The 21,688-nt window shown below is 47.3% G+C and overlaps 1 protein-coding gene across 5 annotated transcripts in view; it reads left to right on the forward strand.

Moving 5' to 3' along the window:
- Positions 1-21,688, forward strand: part of TBC1D1 (TBC1 domain family member 1) — a 233,787-nt gene that overhangs the window by 143,707 nt on the left and 68,392 nt on the right. For 3 of the 5 annotated variants that reach the window (XM_047719095.1, XM_047719091.1, XM_047719094.1), the window contains 4 exons: positions 2,067-2,347; positions 4,213-4,374; positions 5,173-5,292; positions 6,236-6,375. In XM_047719095.1, the coding sequence (XP_047575051.1) occupies positions 2,067-2,347; positions 4,213-4,374; positions 5,173-5,292; positions 6,236-6,375 (703 nt within the window). The remainder of the gene's footprint in view (positions 1-2,066; positions 2,348-4,212; positions 4,375-5,172; positions 5,293-6,235; positions 6,376-21,688) is intronic. The other 2 variants (XM_047719092.1, XM_047719093.1) reach the window with 2 other exon arrangements.

Below are 21,688 nucleotides of genomic sequence, written 5' to 3' on the forward strand. Positions count from 1 at the left end.
GAAGAGGCTTTCCAGATCTTTGCAAATAAAGATACTATGAAGAAATTCGTGTCACTCAAGTGACTTTTCCAGGAAGTCTTACTGCTTGTTTTGTATTCTTCTCCGAAGCACGGATCTAGGAAAATACGCGAAGCTTGAATTTGTATAATCTGAAGAGAAGTGCAGCTTTCAGAGGCTACCTGCTTGTATTGTGTGTGGGAGTATCTTTTTTTTTTTTTTTTAAAGATTTTATTTATATTTCAGAGAGATCACAAGTAGGCAGAGAGGCAGGTGGGGGTTGGGGAGTGGGGAACAGGCTCCCCACCGAGCAGAGAGCCCGACTTGGGGCTCAATCCCAGCACCCTGAGATCATGACCTGAGCCGAAGGCAGAGGCTTTTCCACTGAAGCCACCCAGGCGTCCCTGTATGTGTACTTCTTTACACATCTTTACTTTTTTTTTTATCCTGAGATTGAGAAACTGTTGTAAAAATAATCTGTTTTACATAATTGGATCTCTACTAGTAGATTGATATCTAATTGTTGAGGAACATCCAACTGGCCCTTTTAGGTGTAAGATTAAGGATTAATTCCTTCATATAATTTGGAAGGAAGTTAGGAAGAGTTGAGATGAACAGGTTTGCATAATGGAGATCGTTTGCTGTGATGTACTGTCTTAGACAAAATTTTAAATCCTTAAAGGGTCTTTGGAACTACAGAGTCTTGAAGAATGAAAAATTTCAGCTATGTTTAAAGGTAATTAATATTTTGTAGTATGTTGGGAATTAAATTTTCCTAATTCCTACAAAATTAAATGTATATAATCTCTCCCTTCAATAAACATATATTTCTAAAAATTAAATCCTTAATACATATCATCTGAAGAGCATTCAACCATCTAGCAAATGAACAGATAGAATTTAGATTCTTCAGTCCATCATTAGATGCATTCATTTCATTTTACTCTTTCCATGTGATTTACTGATCCCCTCTATCATGTTCATCGGGGCAAGCTGAAATACTCCCCCTGCCCCCTATTTTATGGTCTTTGATTGGAGAAGAATATATTGGCCTCCAACCATGTCCTGGGCACAGTGCTAAGCATAGAATTGCCCGAGTACTAGTTCATCTCTTTGAAAAAGCGTACATCTCCAAAGACTGTGGTGTTATTGTCATGCTTCTCAATGAATGCTGGGGTTACCCCTCAGTAGCTTCATGGAGTACCTGATACAGTAACTTATGTTTGTATAACATTTTACAGTGCACTTTCACTTGGATTACCTTGCCTAATTCTTGAAACGCCGTGAGATAAATTTTCTCTCTGCCCTTGTACAGTTGAGAAAATTGGGATACAGAAAGAAGTTGAATGATTGGCCCTGAGTTCTGGCAATAAGTGCCTAAAGGGAGATTCTTCATTTTCTAAGAATAATATAGGATATAGTTTTTAGCCTTAGGATCACCAGGTTAAATTTCAGCATTAGATCGAAGTCAGAGAGCCTTAAGAATATGGCTAGAGTCTAGGGCGCCTCGGTGGCTCAGTGGGTTAAAGCCTCTGCCTTCGGCCTAGGTCATGATCCCAGGGTTCTGGGATCGAGCCCCGCATCGGGCTGTCTGCTCCGCAGGGAGCCTGCTTCATCTTCTCTCTCTCTCTCTCTCTGCCTGCCTCTCTGCCTACTTGTGATCTCTGTCTGTCAAATAAATAAATAAAATCTTAAAAAAAAAAAAAAAGAATATGGCTAGAACATGTGTGAACACACTTGGCAGAGATAAAGAACGTCTTGATTGGTGTGAATGGTGCAGACAAGTTGTGTGGGTTCAAAGCACTGTAGAGCTTTTACAGGGAGAAGGGGCTATACGCGGCTTACCTACAACAGCTCCGTCCTCCCCCTGGGCTGTGGGCAGGTTTCCCCTCTGGCCAGCAGCCCAGCGTTTGGTCTCTAAGCAGGCACTTACTGGGCCTTCATGTCCTTGGATTGTCGGTGGCCTCTAGATGGCATTATGATCATATGTGCTTACGCATCAGAATGTTTTCCTGCCCCTGGGAGGATATTCCCGGGATACGCCTGATCTCCTGTCCCTCTGCCTCCAGGAGCCGTCTGGGTGTGAGAGAGAGGCCTTGCCCACCCCCGAGAGCTCCTTCAGGCTCCAGGGCTCCTCGGAGGACCTGTCCAGTGACCCGGAGAGCCACCCCGCAGAAGAGTCCGCCCCTTTGTCACCCCGGCAGAGCTTCCGAAGGCGCGCCAACACCCTGAGCCACTTGCCTGTGGAGTGCCAGGAGCCTCCGGAACCAGCTCAGGGGTCTCCGGGGGTCTCCCAAAGGAAACTTCTGAGGTACCACTCCGTGAGCACAGAGACGCCTCGGGACCGGAAGTAAGATTTGTTTAAAAATGCAACTCTGTTGTAGACATAGCTGGGGCACATCCGTTAGCCACCGGGTATGGGCAGCCCAGGTATCGTGTGGGGTGACAGACTTGAGTCAGGGTGTACCGAGGGCTCACGAGCTAACACTCGAAGGTGAGTTCTGCTCCTCCCGTAGGAATCTGTCGACATAAGAGGTTTGTTACTTGTCCAGGAGCCGGTACAAGCATCAGGAGGAAGCAGGTGGGAAGTGGCCCTCAAAGGGGTTAGAATCCTGTGGACAGTGTGCGAAGTGGGCGTGCTGGAACCTAGCTGCCGGCTTTGGGGCCAGGCGGCAGAGGGGTGAGCTGGTGAGTCCTCCTTGGCAGACCCGGGACCCTTCTCTGCTGGAACGGAGATGCAGCATCCTGTCCCCAACGGAGCGCGAGCGGCGACCTGGCTGCCTCTGCTGCCTGCGTGGCCCAGGGTCCCGGGGCTGGCTCGGTCCTGAGCTGTTGTGACCCGGGCACATCTGTTTCTCTGGGTAACCAAACCAGCATGGATGCTGCCTGAAATTTCCTGCAGTATGAGAATTCTGGAGCCTGCTACCTGGATTTACTTATTTTAATAATTTGGCTTGAATGAGCAGTTGGAATTTCCTGGTTGTAGAGATGGGTAATCCGCAGGGGAGCAGAAGATCTCCTGGCTCTTTCTGGGGTCCCTTGGCAATTAACTGGGCCCTAAGCAGTCACGGAGTTACCCTTAAAAATAACTTCAAAAATCTTTTAAAATCCCTCAGTGTATAAATATACGGGCCACGCCTGTGTAGAGCTGCCGTCTTCCTGGGACTGACATGTGTTAGTGGGGGTCATGCATGGATTATGCAGAGTCTGGATGGAGGTTTTGGCCAGGTTTTGAGTGAAGAAATGAAACCACCTGAAGGACGTAGCAGAGCCTCTCCGCTGGTTTCCAGTCAGCCATAAAAAATAATTATGATGGTTTTCAAGAATTCGGCTGCATGACCATGACCCCAAGGCAGGACGCACGCTGGGAGCTAGTGTTAATATATGACCTCTCAGAGACAACAGTGTAAGGCGCTATGGCGTTCTTGCCGTGTTCTTCAAACCCTGCATACCCATGCTGCTTTTCCACCTCTCTGCCATGTCCCCAGTCCTCTGTTTCGAGCGTTTTCTGTGATTGTGGACACACTCCTGTCTAGAGATTCCCAGTTCTCTTGCTCGGCCCGCAGTTTCACACAAGCGGAGGTGGTAGGAAAGGGGTATCCCTGACAGTACATTTCCCTTCTCGCCAAGAGTGCAGCTTCCTAATGGACCTTGCTGGACAGGGGAGGGTGGGGAGGGTGAAAAGATGACCATTTCCCTCCCTCCCTCCCTCCCTCCCTAGCATACCTGTTTTGCTTTTTGCTTCCTTATGAACTCTTTCCTCATTTATGCACAAGAAATGAAACCTTGAGTTCAAGGCAGGTCATTGTTCACTTTAAAGAGAAATGTATTTTTAAAACTATGGATTTTGTTTTGCTTTCCTTTGCTTTTGGTTTAAGTAAAAAACGAAAAGAAATTGCTGTCAGTTTCTAAAAAGCGAAGGGAGGAAAAAGCACTATTGGGTGCGTACATGTATGAGAAATGGTCAAGAATGACTTTTCACCTCTTTTTTTTTTTTTTACTGAAAACTACCTTTGCCAATGAGACAGTGGATACAGAAGAGACGTGAAGAGCCGTCCTCTGACTATGACAGCTGCTGTTGAGATAAGCGGACGGCAGCCTGGCCTGCTCTGGCCTGTTTCCTCTCATCCCCAGTCTGCATCCCCCCTCGGGGGCCCCCTTGGCTCCCTTCCTCTCCCCGCTAATCGCCCTGCCTTCTCTCTAATTGCTATTTAGTGTGAATCATCCAGCTGCGGGCGAGTCTAAAAGTTGCTCAGGTCAGTCTTCAGCTCCTGCTCCTCCGCCTCGTCTTAACCCCTCCGCCTCCTCGCCCAATTTTTTTAAGTATCTAAAACATAGCTCAAGTGGAGAACCAAGTGGGAATGCTGTGCCGAAGAGGTGAGCACACTCATGCGGCAAGTTCAGTGTCGTTTGTCTTCCCGGGAAGTTTGCACAGAGAGGATGTGCTGCATGGCGGGAGAGAACCCAGGGCCACCGCGCACGCGCGTGTGTGTGTGTGTGCGTGTGTGTGTTCTTGTCTGATTTTGGTTTTACTATTTTCAGTCTATCATCTGAACTGACTGATTTACTATTAATTTTACTATCGATTAATCACTCTTGCCAGGTCTTCATGTCAAGCCATTCTCTACGTACTTATCTCTGCCTGTTGTACGCACGTGTGTACACACACACGCACACACAATTTAACAAGAACTGTGTTTGATCTTATACACTGCGATTTGTGCCAAATCAAAAATGTCCTCATGAATTTAGGAAAATTATTTTTTTTCCGGTTCAAAAGGAAAAGTCATTTTGGAAGATGGACTGATTTTTTGTTAGGTTTTTATTTTTTTCTGGTGAGAATGCTTAACATGAGATCTACACCCTTAACACACTGTTAAAGTGCATAGCACAGTCTTGCTAACTATGGGCACAGTGTCGCACAGCAGATGTCTGGAGCTTGTTTGTTGCACGACTGAATGGACTGATGTTTTTGAATTAGTTCATTGACTCCATTCATTTAAGATAGAATTTTATTGACTGAATGCAGAAGTTAAATCTCATTTATAAACTTTTTAATTTCTGACTTGGTTTAACTTTCTTAGAATAAGAACTAAAGTATTTATTTTAAAGCTTATATTTTATACTTTTTGTGTTTGTATTTCTTTATCCTAAACTCTCTTCTCAAACTCTCAGCGTCTCCTACCGTAATGCCCTGCGGAAAAAACTTCATTCTTCTTCCTCTGTGCCAAATTTTCTTAAATTTCTGGCTCCTGTAGATGAAAATAACACCTCTGACTTTATGAACACGAAAAGGTAGGGTTTAATTTAGACATATCAAGCCTGAGTAGAAGTGTTGAATTGTTGATATATACAGGGATTTTTCAGCTTTTTTTTTTGACACTCAAAAAATCATTTTAGCTAAATCGATTCATATCTTCTTTCTTATACTTTCCTATTGAATGTAGTCCTTTTGTTCCCCAGGTTTGACTAGGAGTAGTTTATTAATGTGGTGTTTTCAGAAGATTCAAGAAAGTCTTAAGCAGTTCTCTAAGTGATAATAGTGCTTCTGGAGAGTGAGCATATGGTTCTGGTGAATTAGTCAGGATGTCTGACCTGTAAACCAAGGTGATCCGTAGTTGTGGGTGTGTACGCAGGTGTAAGTTTCACGGGCTTTCCCAAGTCCCACGAATAGGAAGAAGAATCACTAATTAGATTCTATTTATGATATGTGTTGATAAATATACTTTGTTTTGTAGTTTAAAAAATACGAATGTTAAAATAGTTGTCATCAAACAAATGACTGTGTAATTATTGCTTTGAAGGTTCTGTGTAATCTTTTTTCATTTTTACGGCCATCTGTGGAGATGCAGACCTATGCCGAGAAAATACTCCCACACTCGGGTGTGGGGAGATGGAGGCCCTGCTGCCAGTGCCCCCTTTAGACTGTTCCTCTTTCCTGAAGTGAGGCCAAGAAAGGTCCACCTGGAAGCTAGTGATCTGTGGAGCCTATTTCTTAGTACCTTTTACAAAAGGGCATGCAACCTTGTGATCTTCATGAAAAGTGTCCTATAAGAAAGCAATCCCTTGGGAGTATTGACTCACTGTGGGCTTGATTCAGCTTTCAGGATTATCTGATTATGTTCTCTTATACAAAGATAAATTATAATGTAGTGTTTTGTTTAAAAACAAAAGGTCAAGCTAAAATACCTGATTACATCTCCTCATCACTCATGAGTCCATCATTTTGTGCTTTCAGAGACTTTGACTCCAAAGCTAACCACCTTGGTGATGGCAGCAGGACCCCCATGAAGACACGGAGACACTCGTGGAGGCAGCAGATTTTCCTCCGAGTGGCCACCCCACAGAAAGCCTGCGACTCTCCCGGCAGATACGAAGGTACCGTATGCTCCGGAGATAAACCTGTGAGATTGTAGCATGAAGAGCAGCAGTGTTAGGTGAAGGAAAAGATGAAATGAGATTTCAGGTCATTTCACCCCTGATTTTAAAGCTCCCTAGGTAAGAAGCTCAAATGACCATGCCTATCGCTGTTTCCAAAGAGATCCTCAAATTCCAGGGATGCATGTAAGAGAACCCAGCAGCCTGTGGCGCCTCGAGTGAAAGATGGCGCCTCTGCCGAGCTGTTGGGACCGCTCCCCCATGGGTGTCTGGGAATGCGCAGGGGCTCCTTCCCTTCCTGCTCACTTCCAAGCCCACATGCCTGCCCCTGCGATCTGAGTGTGGGTTTGCTCTCTACCTCAGCACAGCGGGCTTGTGGAGGGCGCCCAGGTCCCAGTGCTCGGGTTACACCTGTCACATCCCCTGCCGTGTGCTGTCACAGGAGGACCATCTTGTGCCCTCGCAGCCTGCTTGTGTCTCCCAGATTCGGATTATGCTCTCAGGTCTTGTCTTTGGGCCTTCCTGTGTGGAGTCACAATGTAAAAAAATGAGTTTAGATGTAGTTCTAAGCTTAAGATTTGTCTCTGCCCAGTGATAACCTAAATTTTTAGCAACAGGTATTTCTTTTCCCTAATGTTCTTTAATCAGAAAGCATTTTTTTTTTTTTTTTTTTTTTTGGTAAGGAGAAGCAAAGCAGGGTGACTGGGTGGCTCAGTTGGTTATGGGTCTGCCTTCAGCTCAGGGTTTAATCCCAGGGTTCTGGGATCACGCCCCATGTTGGGCTCCTTGCTCAGCAGGGAGTCTGCTTCTCCCTCTGCCCCTCTGCCCTGCTCGTGATCTCTCTCTTTCTGTCTCTCCTTCTCTCTCTCTCTACACACACACATACACACACACTCTCAAATACAGTTGAAAAAGCAAAAGCAAAGCAACATAGTAGACCTCTCAAAGATTCCTTGAGTTCCTCTGGTTGTGTGTAGCACAGATTCATTCTTGTTCCTTGGCATACTTCTGGGTAGGAGTTAAGCAGCAGCTCAGATGACCCTGAGACTTTGCAGAGTAGGTTTGCTGTGGCTGCCCCACATGGGGGACTCCTACACCCTCCTTGTTCTCCTCAACCTCTGCCCGTTTCCTGCTTCTCTCTTTCTCCCTCTCCTTTCCACTCCCTCGCCCAGAGTTCTTTTTTTTTTTTTTAATTTTTAAAAGATTTTTATTTATTTATTTGACAGAGAGAGACACAGTGAGAGAGGGAACACAAGCAGGGGGAGTAGGAGGGGGAGGAGCAGGCTTCCCACCGAGCAGGGAGCCCGATGTGGGGCTCAATCCCAGGACCCCGGGATCATGACTTGAGCCGAAGGCAGACACTTAATGACTGAACCACCCAGGTGCCCCTCGCCCAGAGTTCTTCATATTTAATTAAAAAAATGCTTCCCCTGCCGAATTAAACAAGAGCCTGGTTTGAGCTCAACTAGCTTCGCAATATAAATCATATAACCATATTTACCTTGAGCTGTAAAAGGGTTATAGTGAACGTTGGCCCTTCTTATCTCATGTAGTTACATTAAATTATGAATGCGAAAGTACTTTGGAAACCTAAGACATATCAAATGTAAAGCAATATGGTTATTTTTGTTGACCATTATGGAGGTTGGAGTGCTGGTGTTAAGCTTCCCCATCAGGAAGGACTAAGTAAAGGAACGCTAGAAAGACTGGGTTTAGGGGCACCTGGGTGGCTCAGTGGGTTAAGCCGCTGCCTTCGGCTCACGTCATGATCTCAGGGTCCTGGGATCGAGTCCCACATCGGGCTCTCTGCTCAGCAAGAAGCCTGCTTCCCTCTCTCTCTCTCTCTGCCTGCCTCTCCGTCTACTTGTGATCTCTCTCTGTCAAATAAATAAATAAAAAATCTTAAAAAAAAAAAAAAAGACTGGGTTTATAAATGCAGTGAGATCTTTTTTTTTTTAAGTCATAAATTGAGTTATTTCAGTGTGTATCAGTTTAGAAAGTTTAGTTTTAAAGATTTCATTGTCACTTTTGTAGATCGTGTGGAAATGTCCAACAGTCCGATTGTGTGACCCAGTTCCTTCCTAAACGTCTAAGCCCAGGGGGTCTGCTGGGTTGGTGGCTGTGGGAAACTCCGGGCTTGTTAAGCGCATAGCCTGGGAGGCCTGTATCCCTTGTGGGAGCTCTGACGGCCAAGGAAGTGCGGTGAGCTCTGCGGGCCCTACCACAGGGCTGCTCTCTGCCTGAGTGGGGAAGTGTGGCGAGTGCCCAGACGGACGCTGGTGTCTCCCAGTTGGCGTCTGAGGGACTGGAGTCAGAAGGTTGGTCAGTGCTGGCATGTTTGCCTCTCTGGAGGACCCCAAGATAAAGTGGGTGAGCAAAATGCACTGTGGGTCCATGCGAGAATGTGACCTTGTGTGATCCAGGGGGTAGAAGCGCCGGGCTGTAATGTGTGTCCCCCTTCTCTTTTTGGAGGCTTCGTTTTTAGTTGGTTTAGTCTGGAAGTACCATAAGAAACGGATGTTTAATTAACCCCAAGCGGCATTCTTATTTATGGTGTTTGCAGTTGACAGGGTTCCTTGGTGAATTCTGGGCTAGCCAACAATGTTGGGCCAAAGTTTGCAGTGAATTAGTTGGGATGAATTATTGTTTCCCCAGAGGCTAGTGCACTGAGCAGATCACCCCCCAGTCCCCCAAAGCCCGGGCTGTGCGGTCTCTCCGGACGGAGAACAGAACACTGGGTATTTCTCATCCCCCCACTGGAGTGGTACTGAAGTGCTGACAGTCCACCTGGCAGGGCCCCAGGACTCCCTTGCTTGCATATTGATAGAAAGCAGAGAACTGGCCTCCTCAGTGTCAGAGGGTCTGGGGAGCCATGAAGGCGAACTTAGGGAAGGAATTTAGAGCTCATTTAGAAACCTCTTCTGAAAGCTGGAGCCAGAGCGGCTGTGTTTAAATCGCAGCTTTCCCCCTTAGGAGCCTTGAACTGGAACAAGCTGTTGAAATGTCTCCCCCGTGATAGAGGGTTCATTATGCCGATTGCCATACTGAGTGAAATAAGGACGCATGATATTTCCACTGACATTTTATTTCAAAGCTTTCAGAATTCATAGATTAGGAAAAAAAAATCTCTGAGGCCGAAGTTTTCAGTGTGCAGAAAGGTCTCTCTGGATCTCGGGGCCAATGCTGCTCCTGCCTCAGCCCCTCCACAGGGGGCACCTTTCTGCTGCCTGGAGCCCCTCACGGGAGCTTGCCGAGCTCAGTGGCAGGGATTTGATTCCCCTCACTGCCAGCGGGAGTGGTAACTGAATAGCCGTGCCTCCCTCTTCCCCTTCCCCTGCCTCAGTGGAGAGGCCAGCCTGCTGCTTAGGGCTCCTCCTCCCAGGTCCTGGTGGCACCCTATTAGCAGGTGGGGCGGGCAGAGAACAGGAAGGGACAGGAGGGAGGCCCAGGATGGGGAGCCAAGCTGTGATTTGTGGCGGAAACGACAGAACAGCAGCAACACTAGAAGTGGGGTTTCGAGTAGAGCTACCCTACGACCTAGCAATGGCACTACTGGGTATTTACCCTAAAGATACAAATGTAGTGATCCAAAGGGGCACATGCACCCGAATGTTTATAGCAGCAGTGTCCACAGTAGCCAAACTATGGAGAGAACCTAGATGTCCATCAACAGAAGAATGGATAAAGAAGATGTGGTGTATATATATACAGTGGAATATTATGCAGCCATCAAAAAACGAAGTCTTGCCATTTGCAATGATGTGGATGGAACTAGAGGGTATTATGCTGAGCAAAATAAGTCAATCAGAGAAAGGCAATTACCATATGATCTCTCTGATATGAGGAGTTTGAGAGGTAGGGTGGGGGGTTGTAAGGGAAGGGAGGGAAAAAATGAAACAAGATGGGGTCAGGAGGGAGACAAACCGTAAGAGACTCTTAATCTCAGGGAACAAACTGAGGGTTGCTGGGGGGTGGGGGGGTAGTGTTAAGTTGTCTGGGTGATGGACATTGGGGAGGGTAAGTGCTATGGTGAGTGCTGTGAAATGTATAAGACTGATGATTCACAGACCTGTACCCCTGGGGCAAATAATACATTATATGTTAATAAAAAAAAAAAAAAAGAAGTGGGGTTTCGAGCTTTAAAGTAGTACCCAAGTATTGCAGTGACCATACCTCACGGGCATTGTGGAGACTGATGTGTGGCGATGTATGAAATGTATTTAAAAGTGCAACAGTAATGGGTTTGAAACCCTCGGTGCGCTGGCTGAGTGTGTAGTAAGGGCCGTGGGTGACTGTGGGAAGCAGCCTGTCCCATTTTAGAACAGCTCTCAATTTTCCAGTGAATCTCTTAGATTGAACCAGATCCTGCTCCCTGTCATTTCATCCCTTGGTGCCTCTCTGCTCTGTGTCTGAAGCCACACAATATGCCTCCACTTCCCGTTGTTCAGGTGGTAGGAGGTCATGGAAACCACGACTTCCTCTAAAGCTCCTCCCCAGCTGAACTGCCCTCACCCTCCTGTGGGTCACTGTCAACTCCCCTCCAGTCCAAGTCTTGTCCTCCAAGCACACAGTGTCCCCAGCTGCAGGGCAGGGCACCCACACAGCGCTCTGCTGTCCCTGGCCTTCTGGTATACCTCCTCCTTCCACTGACTGTTTTCTTCATGTGGCTTCACCTTCCTGATCTGTTTCTGCTTTAAGTCATGACCTCACATTCCTGTATCTGACTGTAGCTTGTCCTTTGGAGCATTCATTGCTATTTAAAAATCATACAGATTTCTAGGTGCCCTCAAAAAGTTTTCATCTTTTACAAAAACGAAGCTCTTTGCCCATGCACCTTGTTCTTGGGAAGTGCTAGAGCACTGGCCAGTCCTTCGGGGTGGTTCTAAAGCTTGATACTGATGAGCAGTATGTTGAGGAGAGTGGAGAATGGTGTGAAGTTGACAAGGCACATCTCCGCCTTTACTATTGAACACAGCAGGGCTCCGCTCAGACGCAGCCCCGGCCCTGCCCAGCCCATAATCCTCACCGATTCTTCAGGCCCCAGCTACTGAGCTAGTGTGGGTTCTCCCCATCTCCTGCAGGGAGGTGTCCTGAGAGCCCCCTCCCACCATGCCGTGCTAGTGACGTCGTGATACATTGCCCACCTGTTTTCTCTGATGGAGGCTTCTGCGGGGTCCCTGGCTCCTGCCATACATGCCCTGAGGCCATTGCATGGGCTGTTCTCTCTGTCTGGAATGCTGTTCCCATAGGCCAATTAACCTCCTCACCTGCCTCATTGCTTAAAGTCACCTTTCCAAGGAGGCCCCTCCTGGCCACTCCATTTCAAATCCCACCCTCCCCTCCTACTGCCAGACGTTCTTCGTTCCTCGTCTCCTTCTCCTGACTTTTCCCCTAGCACTCCCTTCCTTGTAACACGCTCTAGGATTTACTTACTCATGATCTCTGTCATCGGCTTCTCTAATCTTTACAGGCTTGATGACTTTTAAAGGAAGGCAAGTAAATTGCTCATATTTTCACAAACTTAGTATATGCTCATTAGTGATTTCTTAACTCCCTCTCTCTTCCTCCTCTATGGGAACATGTTCTTATGCTCTTTATTTAGAATTAAATATTGAATGGGTTTGGGGGTTATAGTGTAGGTACTCTGTATGAGAGGGAGAGAGAGAATAAAAGCATTTAGGACTCTGAATTGGTATAATAATAATCACTTATGGCATTCTCTGTGGTGGGTGCTTTATAGGAATTCTTGAATTCCCTGTCAGCCTTAGGAAGGTTGGCATTTTTATGACACTCATTTCACAGATGAGGGAGCAGAGGCTTGAACTGACTTAAATCCCTTTCTCCAAACAGCAGAGCTAGTGGGCGACAGAGGCAGGCCTGGAGCTCACGGACCTGTGCCCTGAGGTTTGTGCTGTGACCCGCACAGGAGCCCAGCTGAGATGCGTGGCACGGCCTCCGGGTGTGGTTCCTCTTCTGGAATCTCATCCCAGAGGATGCTCCTGCCTGCGCCTACCCTGGGCGTTTATTCTGTCTGTGCACAGGTCTCCGTGTCAGCTAGGCAGCCCCCTCCCCCCTCCGCCCCCGCCATTTCTGAGTATCTTAACGTGTGGACTCGCCTTTGGTCATCCGTCTCCCTCTCCGTGTCCCCATTGGGACTGGAGTGTGCAGAGGAGGGAGAGAGATTTCTCAGTGTCAGTCTGTGACTTTTCTCCCAAACCAGGCATCCTCAGCCTCTGCCTGTGTCTGGTCCCCATCTCAAGGGCACAGAGATCCCACCTCCTTCCACTGTGCTCTGGGACCACTTGGCCCCACGCTGAAATGTGTGTCCCTCACAGCTGGGACACCTCCAGATTGTTTTGGCCAGACTGTCCCTGGCAGTGGGTGTGCCGCTATAGGTGGCTCGTGGCCTCTGTTCTCACCTTGCCCCATGCGGGCAGCCCAGGTGTGGATGCCGCAGGGAGCTCACAGCACAGCAGGCAGGAAGTGTCCTTGCTGGGAACCCTGAATAGGGTCTTTTCAAGTGTTTCAGATGCTCAGAGTGACTCCTTGTGACCATTTGGTATTTCTCTCCTGGCGGCGCACACTTGAGTTAGACAGGAAACCTTTTGGCCTTTTTTCAAGCTGAAAAAGTGAGGCCCCTATTTGTGCCGCCCCCACCCATTCCATCCCACTATGTTAAATACTAATAAACCGCCAGTGATTTAAAAGCCCTGGTGTTTGTATTAGTTAAGTATATAACTTAACTATACTTATAAGTATATAAGTATATTAGTTTGTATTAGTTAAGGATATAAGTGAAGGAGAAGTAGGATTTCCTGTAACTTTGGGGTCCTGATTTTTTTTAACAGATGGGCTCAGACCTGGAGAGAAGGGTGTTAGCGAGCTAGGGAGTGTGGCTCTGAGTGTAGTATAAGACGACGAAAATACGAAGGCCTTGTGGTCAGAGGTGGGCAACAGAATCAGCTGGTCGCTTACTTGGGGGTGTTTACTCAGAGGCATGTGACTTTCTGTATACAAAAGCTCTGTGAAATAATTTAGTTGGAAGAATCTGAATTTTGTGTTTTGGAGACCCATCTGAAGTAGGTAGGCAGTTAATTTCTATTGAGAAATGTACTCACATATGTCTAGTAGGACCAGCACAAACATTCCCAAATCCCAGACTGTTTTACTTTTGTAACTCAACAGAGACCAGTTGGTTTGTTGTAGGAATCCCTGCTTGACTTTAGCACAGTCTAGGCGGGATCGTTCCCATCCTGAACTTTGGAGGGGCTGGGCGGGTGTCCGCCAGCGCACTGAAGGGAAAGCAGTGAGTAAGGGAGTCCCCAGTTGGTACTCGAAGACTTGGCAAGCAGACGTTTTTGCAATAAAACAAACATAGTTAGATCATAAAATTGAATCCAAAAACGCTGCCCGATTGCTTAAATTTAAAGCAGGAGTCCTCAGTGGTGCTGTAAGTTTGTGGTGGCTGCCTGTGGCTACTGCCCCAGAATTCCCAGGAAGATGCATTCTCTCTATGTCGTGTCTGGGTTCTTTGGGTGAGGAGTCTGTGGTATGAGATGCCGAGTGTGGGGACGGTCAGTGGAGTAAACTATGAACTACCCAGACATGGTATCATGGAGGCGCCGTTCAGTTCGCCTCGGGGCGAAGCTGCTGAGGGTTGGGAGTGCTCAGGGCTGCGTTTGTAGGGCTCTGCTGAGTGCAGATGTCATTGTTCCGAGAGGGTGTCCATGCTGAAGTCTGAATGGCAGCCTTCTCATTTTTAGAGCTTTCCCACTGTTGATCCCACCATAGGCCTGCCCCAGGGGTGGAGCGGGGGGAGGTGGTCTCCTCCCGCAGACGAAGACGTGAAGGCATCTGTCCATTGAGTGGTCCCCAATGTTCATGTGCTTGGAGTCCTCTGGGGAACCCGTGCAGGGGCAGGCTCTGGTCCGGTGGGTCCAGATGGTCTCCCTTTCTGACAGACGCCCTAGTGACGCCCATGGTGCTGGTCCAAGACGTGTAGCAAGAGCTTAAAACAAACGACCACGATCAATGCAGCCCGGACCTTCTGGACTCCGAGTGGGACTCCTGTGCCTCTTTCTGCCGTGACACATCCCTGCAGATCCCCCAAGGGGCCACTCACATGTCTCAGACCTCCAAGAAATCTGGGTCACCAGTGACTTTTTTTGAGAAGGTTGGTGCTTCCTAGAGAAGGAAAGGGTTTTCTGGAGAAAATGCAGTGATACACATGTGCTGGTAGCAATAAGAACAATTTGATAATGTGCCAAATGAAACCAAGCGTGTGGTGCTCTTCCTCTTTCCTGCCCTTTTATTTTCCAGAGAAGCTTTGCCTCTTGGGTGGCCCCCAGGGCACAGAGACTGTTCAAGTGTTTGTTTTCTTAGTGGGCTCTGACCCCATTATCAGGCCTGCAGAATGTGGAAAGTCAACTCCTGACCAGGTACTTGGTAGCAGAAACACTCCACAGTTTTGCCTCCTAGTGTATCATACAGAAGATAAGTCTTTGTTGTTAAAGAAATAACTTTTTAGCTAAGTCCAGACTCCGGGAAGAGGGAAAATCTTTCTCTTTACCTCTGTGTGCCAAGGAACAGTTTTAGTGGCAGTCTGATAGCTTTTCCTGAAGTGTTTCAGATACATTGTGTATTGACAGATTCCACCAACAATAGAAGCATTCAGACTTTCTATGTCTTGTTTAAAAGAGAAAAAAGAAAAACGCATCTAATATAGATAAGATTTATTGATTTGAAATCCATAGTACAAGCAGAGTCCAGTGACACTAACACACAAAGGGTTTTGTGTTGTGAGTATAGCTGTGTCTAATTTATGATCAGCTTAAGTCTGCTGGATGAGATATTAGATATAGACACTGATGGCAAGACTAAGGAATGTACTTGGAATCTTTATGATTATATCATGCAACACGTAAAAACCGTTATAGAACTATGATTTGTGTTGTACATAGCCAAATTTTCAAGTTATATACCATTAGGAAATTTTAATGGATCACATAAGTGGAATGACTACAAGTAAAACTTCACTGAAAATGGAAGTAGCCTAGTGACATCGGTATGACCTTTTGCTTGATCCCTGGTTCTTGGCTTTCCCTGTGTGCCAGAGTCACCTGGGGAGGTTTTAAAATACAGCCACACCTGCCCCTCGGCATTCCGCCTCGCCATGTCAGTTGGGTGGGGATGGGGCCTGGGCATAGATTCTTTGAACACACACACACACACACACAAAAGAAACCCCCATAGAGGATTCTGTTTGCTGTCCCAGTTGAGATTGCGGGTCCAGGTGGCAGAGGGTGACCTGAGGCACCGTCACCACTAGGTGGCAGTGTTGTTTCCTGTGTCCTGATGGGCCTGTGTTCCTTCCAATCTCAGATAGCTCTTTTTTTCTCCTGTGATTTTGTTTTTGGTCTTGTTTTTGTTACAGTATGTATCTTCCTTGCTCATTTCCAGCTTATTTGAATGGAGAGAGCTACCTTCTGAAATTGACGTGCTTTCTTTTCCTACTGGGCTCTAGGGAGGGGGTAAAATAAGAAAAAAAAAATGGTCTCTGGTTGCCAGTTGCATGGTTTTTTAAAAATTCCTCTTAATTTATTCTCCCTATAACTTTGTTTTTCTGCAGTGAATAAAGACCAGGTTCAAGATTAAATATCATAAGCCAGAAATCTGATTGTTCATGGATTTCTGTAGTTTGAAGCTACTAGATGTTTTTCCCCGTTATTGTGCTTCTTGGCCCATCATTATGGTCATTGGGAAGCCATGGTAAATGGCAAGATTTTTACCTTAGTTGGCTAATTTTGTGAATGATAACAATTGTTAGCATTGATTGACATTTTCCTAATTAACCGTACGCGTTTGGACGTTCAACACGTACAGTTCAGCCTTTGTGCAAAGGCTGGCGCTAAGGTTGTTGATGATACAAAGATACCATCTCAGCCTCTGCCACTTGGTAGGACATCTGCAGGGGCAGAGGGCTGGAAGCCCCGTGATCTGAGGGCTTCAGTGTGAATCTCTGCTTCGAGCACTCTGGTTGGCAGGGAGTTCCTCCTTAGGGCTAATCTAACTCCAGAGCCTTTGAAGGTGTGCCCCAAGCTTAATGTCCCAAGTAGAAGATCTTGATTTGTCACCTTTGAACCTTGATTTGTCTATGCTAGGGAGCCATTGAAGTTTATAAAGCGGGGGTGGGGGGGTGGGGGTGGTAAGCAGTTTGAAAATATGTTTAGGGGGCTAAAATCTATAAATAGATTTGAACACGAAGCAGCCTCCAATTCCGGGCAGGACTGTGGGCAAGGCGTCCTGCACACAAAATTAGAAGAGGCACTCACTTATGGGGTCCTGTAAGTACCGACCCTGTGCTTATGCGGTCCTGAGAACGAGGATCTTCGACACTGCGCCTTGGGTGCCTGCTTCCATCGTCGTCGTCCTGGCCTTCCTCACCACTGTGCCCTTCTCCCCTACAGCCTGCTTATGTGACCTCGACAGCACTGCCGGGCAGGTTTGATTAGTTCTGAGGAAGGGTATGTTTTGTTTTAAAAAATGACCTTTTTGAAATATAATTATTTTACAACTTATCCATTTAAAGTGTATAATTTTAAAAAATAACGCGTACAGTTGTTTTTAATCCCCATATTCATGGAGTCATGCAATCATTAGCATAACCAAATTTTAAAACACTTCTGGCCCCGCAGAAGTAATGCCACACCTCCTGCACCTCCTTCAAGCCCGAGACAGCCGCTCCTCTGTTTGCTGTCTCTCCAGACTGTCTGCTCTGTCCCAGAAATGAAATCAGATACTACCTGGTCCTTTGTGGCTTTGTTCACTGAGCACGTTTGCAGGGTTCCCTCGGTTGTGGGGTGTGTTAGTGCTTCATTCCTTTCTCTGGGCTGTTCACAGGCCCTTGTAAGGATAGGGCCACATCCTGTTTATCCATTGGCAGGTTGACGGCGGTTCTGGTTCTTCCCACCCGTTGGCTGTTAGGAACAGCGAGGCTGTGAACATTCATGGACCTGTTTTTGTGTGGACGTATGTTAAGGAAGGGTTTTATGGGTGAGCCGGTGTGAGAACACTCCTCTGGGGTCAGAATCACAGGTGACAGTCTGATGGTTAGGCTTGTTAGGCCTGTGGCGGGGGCGGGGGGCTGGGCACGAGGTTTGGTGCCTAGGACCAGGCTTCCCTGCTGGCTGGCCTTGTGTGCCTGCCTTCTGCTTCTGGCTGAGTGGGGTGGGGAGGGGACAGGGGACTCTGGTGTTGCCCCCAGGAGCACCTGGGAAGGCAAGGGGTGTGGGGAGCCTCTCTAAGGGCCCCCATAGCTCTCCCAATCCCAGGGAGGCCATCAGAGGGCCACGGGTTAGTGGTATTGGCCCAAGATGACGTTTCCTTTAGCTCTTCTCAAACCGAGTGTACTTAAAACCCCTTGGAAGATTTGTGGAGATACATGTTGCTGTTCCTAGTTCTAGCGTTTGTGGTTCTGGAGATGGAATTTTTGGGGGAGCCCGAGAATTTGCATTTCTTACAGCTTCCCAGGTGACGCTGGTGTTGCAGGTTTGTAGGCAAGGGCACATCCCATTCTGATTTAAACTCCAACCAAAAAAGCCCTCAGTGGTCGTTAGTGAGATGAACAACGGACTGAAATTCAGAAATGCCTTCTATGGCAGATTATGGAGCAGCCAACAAGTCCTATTTTCTTTGCAATAAAAGTAATCATATATTAATACTAGCCATTGTAATTATCCTTATCATGTATTCAGTATTTAGTGTTTGCACTCTTCCGCGGCTGGATGGTAATTCTCAGGGTGGCTTCCCGCTGGGGGTGGCCCTGCTCTTTACCTTAGCGGCAAGGCTGAAAATGCCGGATGACGTGGCCTCTGCTCCCACAGCACTTAGTCTGCACGGCTCTAAAGCCAGTCTCTTTTTCTTATATTTTATTTTATCTTTTTAACTAAGCTCTAGGCCCAGTGTGGGTCTTGAACTCATGACCCCAAGATTAAGAATTGTATGTTCCACATACTGAGCCAGCCAGGCGCCCCTGAGTCCAGTCTCTTAAACCCAGTGATGAAATGTTGAGTTTTAGGAACAATTTGCCTGAATTTGTGTTTGTGATAGGTGAAGGAACCATTCTTGTGTTGGAAGGATTCTAGAATTCAGTGCTAGCCTTTGCTAATACAGCACCCAGTTTAGGCATTATTGTATCTTAATTTTGAGAAACAGAACTAGAATTTTCCTAGTTGAGTGGTTTCTATTAAGATCATTTGTTTAAATGAAGGAATGTGATCTCCTGGAGGTAGCAAAGCCATACCTTCCCACTGGGCTAGCTAGTGGCTCCAGAATTACAGCTGTTGGCACATGGGGTGAACCCTTGATTTTGTAAATGCTGAAATAAAGCCAAGGGATGCATTAAACTACTTTCTAAATGGATTTTTTTGAAGTAAATTTGTTTTACCACTTTCATCTGAATGAAAATATTTACAGAATGGACACTAACAAGATTTTAAACATCATTTATTGATAAGCAAATGCGGTAACTATGGCATTATATAATTCTGAAAATAATTTGTGGTGCCAGACTAAGCATTTTACACTTGAGAGAACAATAGGTTTTTCACAGAATGTTGAGGTATTGTGGTTCACTTCCTGTCCAGGTGTGTTCGCTTGAGAACTTTTGATTAAGGACAGTTCTTGTGATGAGAGGTTATAGTCTTACCTCAGTGGGTTTGGTTTTTAGAATTGTTTTTTGGTAGCATCACCTTTCCCAGACAGTTACTGAGGGGAAGTTGTTCTTAAGGGCACCGGCCTTGTGTTGGGTCACAGAAGCCATGGCTTTGTTAGCCCAGCGAGGCTTCAGATGGTGGGGTTTACAGGTCACAGGCAGGCAGGCAGAGCTGCCTTAACAAAGTGGTCTGTCTTCCGGTTGCTACTTGCAGAATGTGTTCATCATTCTGCCCTGGAGAAGTCTCTGCACCCCACATTCTGGAAGTTTCTTTCATCGTTCCTGACGCTGCCGTATGTCAGATAGTGTGCGGCCCCAAGCAGAGCAGGCTGCAGACAGTCAGACCGGGTGTTTTACCAGCACAGAGCAGAGACCCTTGATTGCCATGCCTCCTCAGTTCCTGCTCCCCGATTTTCTCTGCCCTGCTGGTTCCGCATTTTTTAGCCCCTCACCTCTAAGTGCCAAATGTAATGTCCTCTAGAGATTGTCTGACTGAATATACTAGAAATCCTGCTACTCCGGCATAACGAGGAGGGACTGGTTTTTCTCAGAAAACAAGGAGTCTGGAGGGTGTGAGAACACGGCTGTTTCAGTAGCTCCCTTATGTGATGGGTGATCTGCGGGCTTTTCTCTTTTCCTGTTTTACACTCCTGACACGAGATGGCAGCCCCACCTTTGCTCCCCTCACACTTCCAAGACGGATGAAGAGGGAAGCAGTAAGGAGGAAGAGGTGACCTCTCTGTATCCAGAGAGCCACACCGCTGCAGAAATCCCTAGCAGAGCTCCCCTTGGTCTCGTTAGCTGGAACCATGTCGTGGGCCACTTGCAGCCGCAAGGGAGGCTGGGAGACTGTGATCTTGGGCTGAGTGTGTTGGGCTGCCTCGTGCACTGTCGGCGGTTGTGAGGACGGAGGGGAGAATGGATGTGGGGGGCGGCAGTCAGGGGTTGTTACTCTGCCCACGCACAGCTCTTTGCCGCCCACTCACATGCTGCCTTTCTGCACGGGCCGTTTCCTTTGCCCAGAAAGCTCCTCTTGCTCTCTTGTCCTCTGCGCATCCAGCACGCCACACTTCAGCCCCGACAGACCCTCCTGATCTATCCAGGCCCCTTCCGTGTCACCGTTTCTTCCTCTCTTCTCTTGGACACAATCAGCCTCTCTTTCTCTGATGCGTGTCCCTGCTGGAGAGGTGCGTGCTCTGTCCTGGGGTTATCTGTCCCCACCTGTAGGACTGTGCTGTCCCATAGTTGCCACAAGCCACATAAGGCTAATTAAGCCTAAATGTAAACTAATTACCCTTAAATACGGTACAAGATTTAGCTCCTCACCCTAGCCCCACTTCAAGCGCTCAAGGACCACGTGTGACCAGTGGCTAGCTTGAGAACATTTCCCTTGTCCAGCTTCTCCCACGCAGGCTGCTCGAGGTGACGAGCTCTCTAAGGCCCCACTTCACCCTGACCCCATCACTCGGAACTGCCGACCCAGCCTTCAGGATGGCGCTCGTGTTGTCTTGTCTCCCAGCCAAGGGGTCAACTTGGGCAGAAGCTACGATCTTCTCCATCCAAAATTGCTTCTAAAAATACTCTCACTGGATACGTAGGTGGTATTGGGTTCACTGCTTTTAAAGAATAGTAAAAGTACATGAGGAGTTGGAAATTTCCAATTTTTAATTTTACAGTTTAAGAAACCAAGGCTCTGAAAGAGAGAGGGACCCTACCTAAGGTCATACGGCCCGCCAGTGGTAGAAGGGACTGGACCCTTGGTTGCCCTGGCTGCATTCTCTTCTCTTCCCATTAAACCTGACCTCATTATCACCAACCTGCTTTCCCTGATTATGTTCTAGTCTCGCCTACCCACCAGTTTCTAGTTTCTTTTTTTTTTTTTTTTTTTAAAGATTTTATTTATTTATTTGACAGAGAGAGATCACAAGTAGACAGAGAGGCAGGCAGAGAGAGAGAGAGAGGGAAGCAGGCTTCCTGCTGAGCAGAGAGCCCGATGTGGGACTCGATCCCAGGACCCCGAGATCATGACCTGAGCCGAAGGCAGCGGCTTAACCCACTGAGCCACCCAGGCGCCCCAGTTTCTAGTTTCTTGAGAGAGGAAGTTGTTCTCAGTTCTCAGCTGTCCTCAAGTGCCCACTGCATATGGGCGGCATTCAGGGAATGCTCAGGAAACAGATGAGTCTTCGTCAGTCAGTGATTGTTCTGTTGCAAGAAACAGAAAATGACTCAAGCAAGCTTAATGAGAAGGAGGCTTTTAAAAATCAAGATAAGGGCAAGAGCTGGAAACCAGAAGTTGTCCGGAACCATGGAACGCTCCCTCTCTTTGGGGCCATTTAATTTTTCTTCTGGTTTCCTCTTTATTCTGCACACTGGCTTTCCCCGCTGACAAGTCACGCTGTACAGTCACACCAGCCTCCAAGTCTGCGTGACCTCTTCGCTCCACGGGCAGCCGATGACCTAACAACCAGTCTGGGTTTCCCTCAAGATGTTGGGGAGCTGATTGGCCCAATTCATGGCAGCTCCTCCGAGGAGGGACCGGAGAAGTGTGGTGCCAGCCTGGCATGGGGAACCCACTCAACTTACTATCCAGATGGTGGGAAG

Source organism: Lutra lutra, chromosome 2, assembly GCF_902655055.1.
Source record: "Lutra lutra chromosome 2, mLutLut1.2, whole genome shotgun sequence".
Lineage (NCBI taxonomy): Eukaryota > Metazoa > Chordata > Mammalia > Carnivora > Mustelidae > Lutra > Lutra lutra.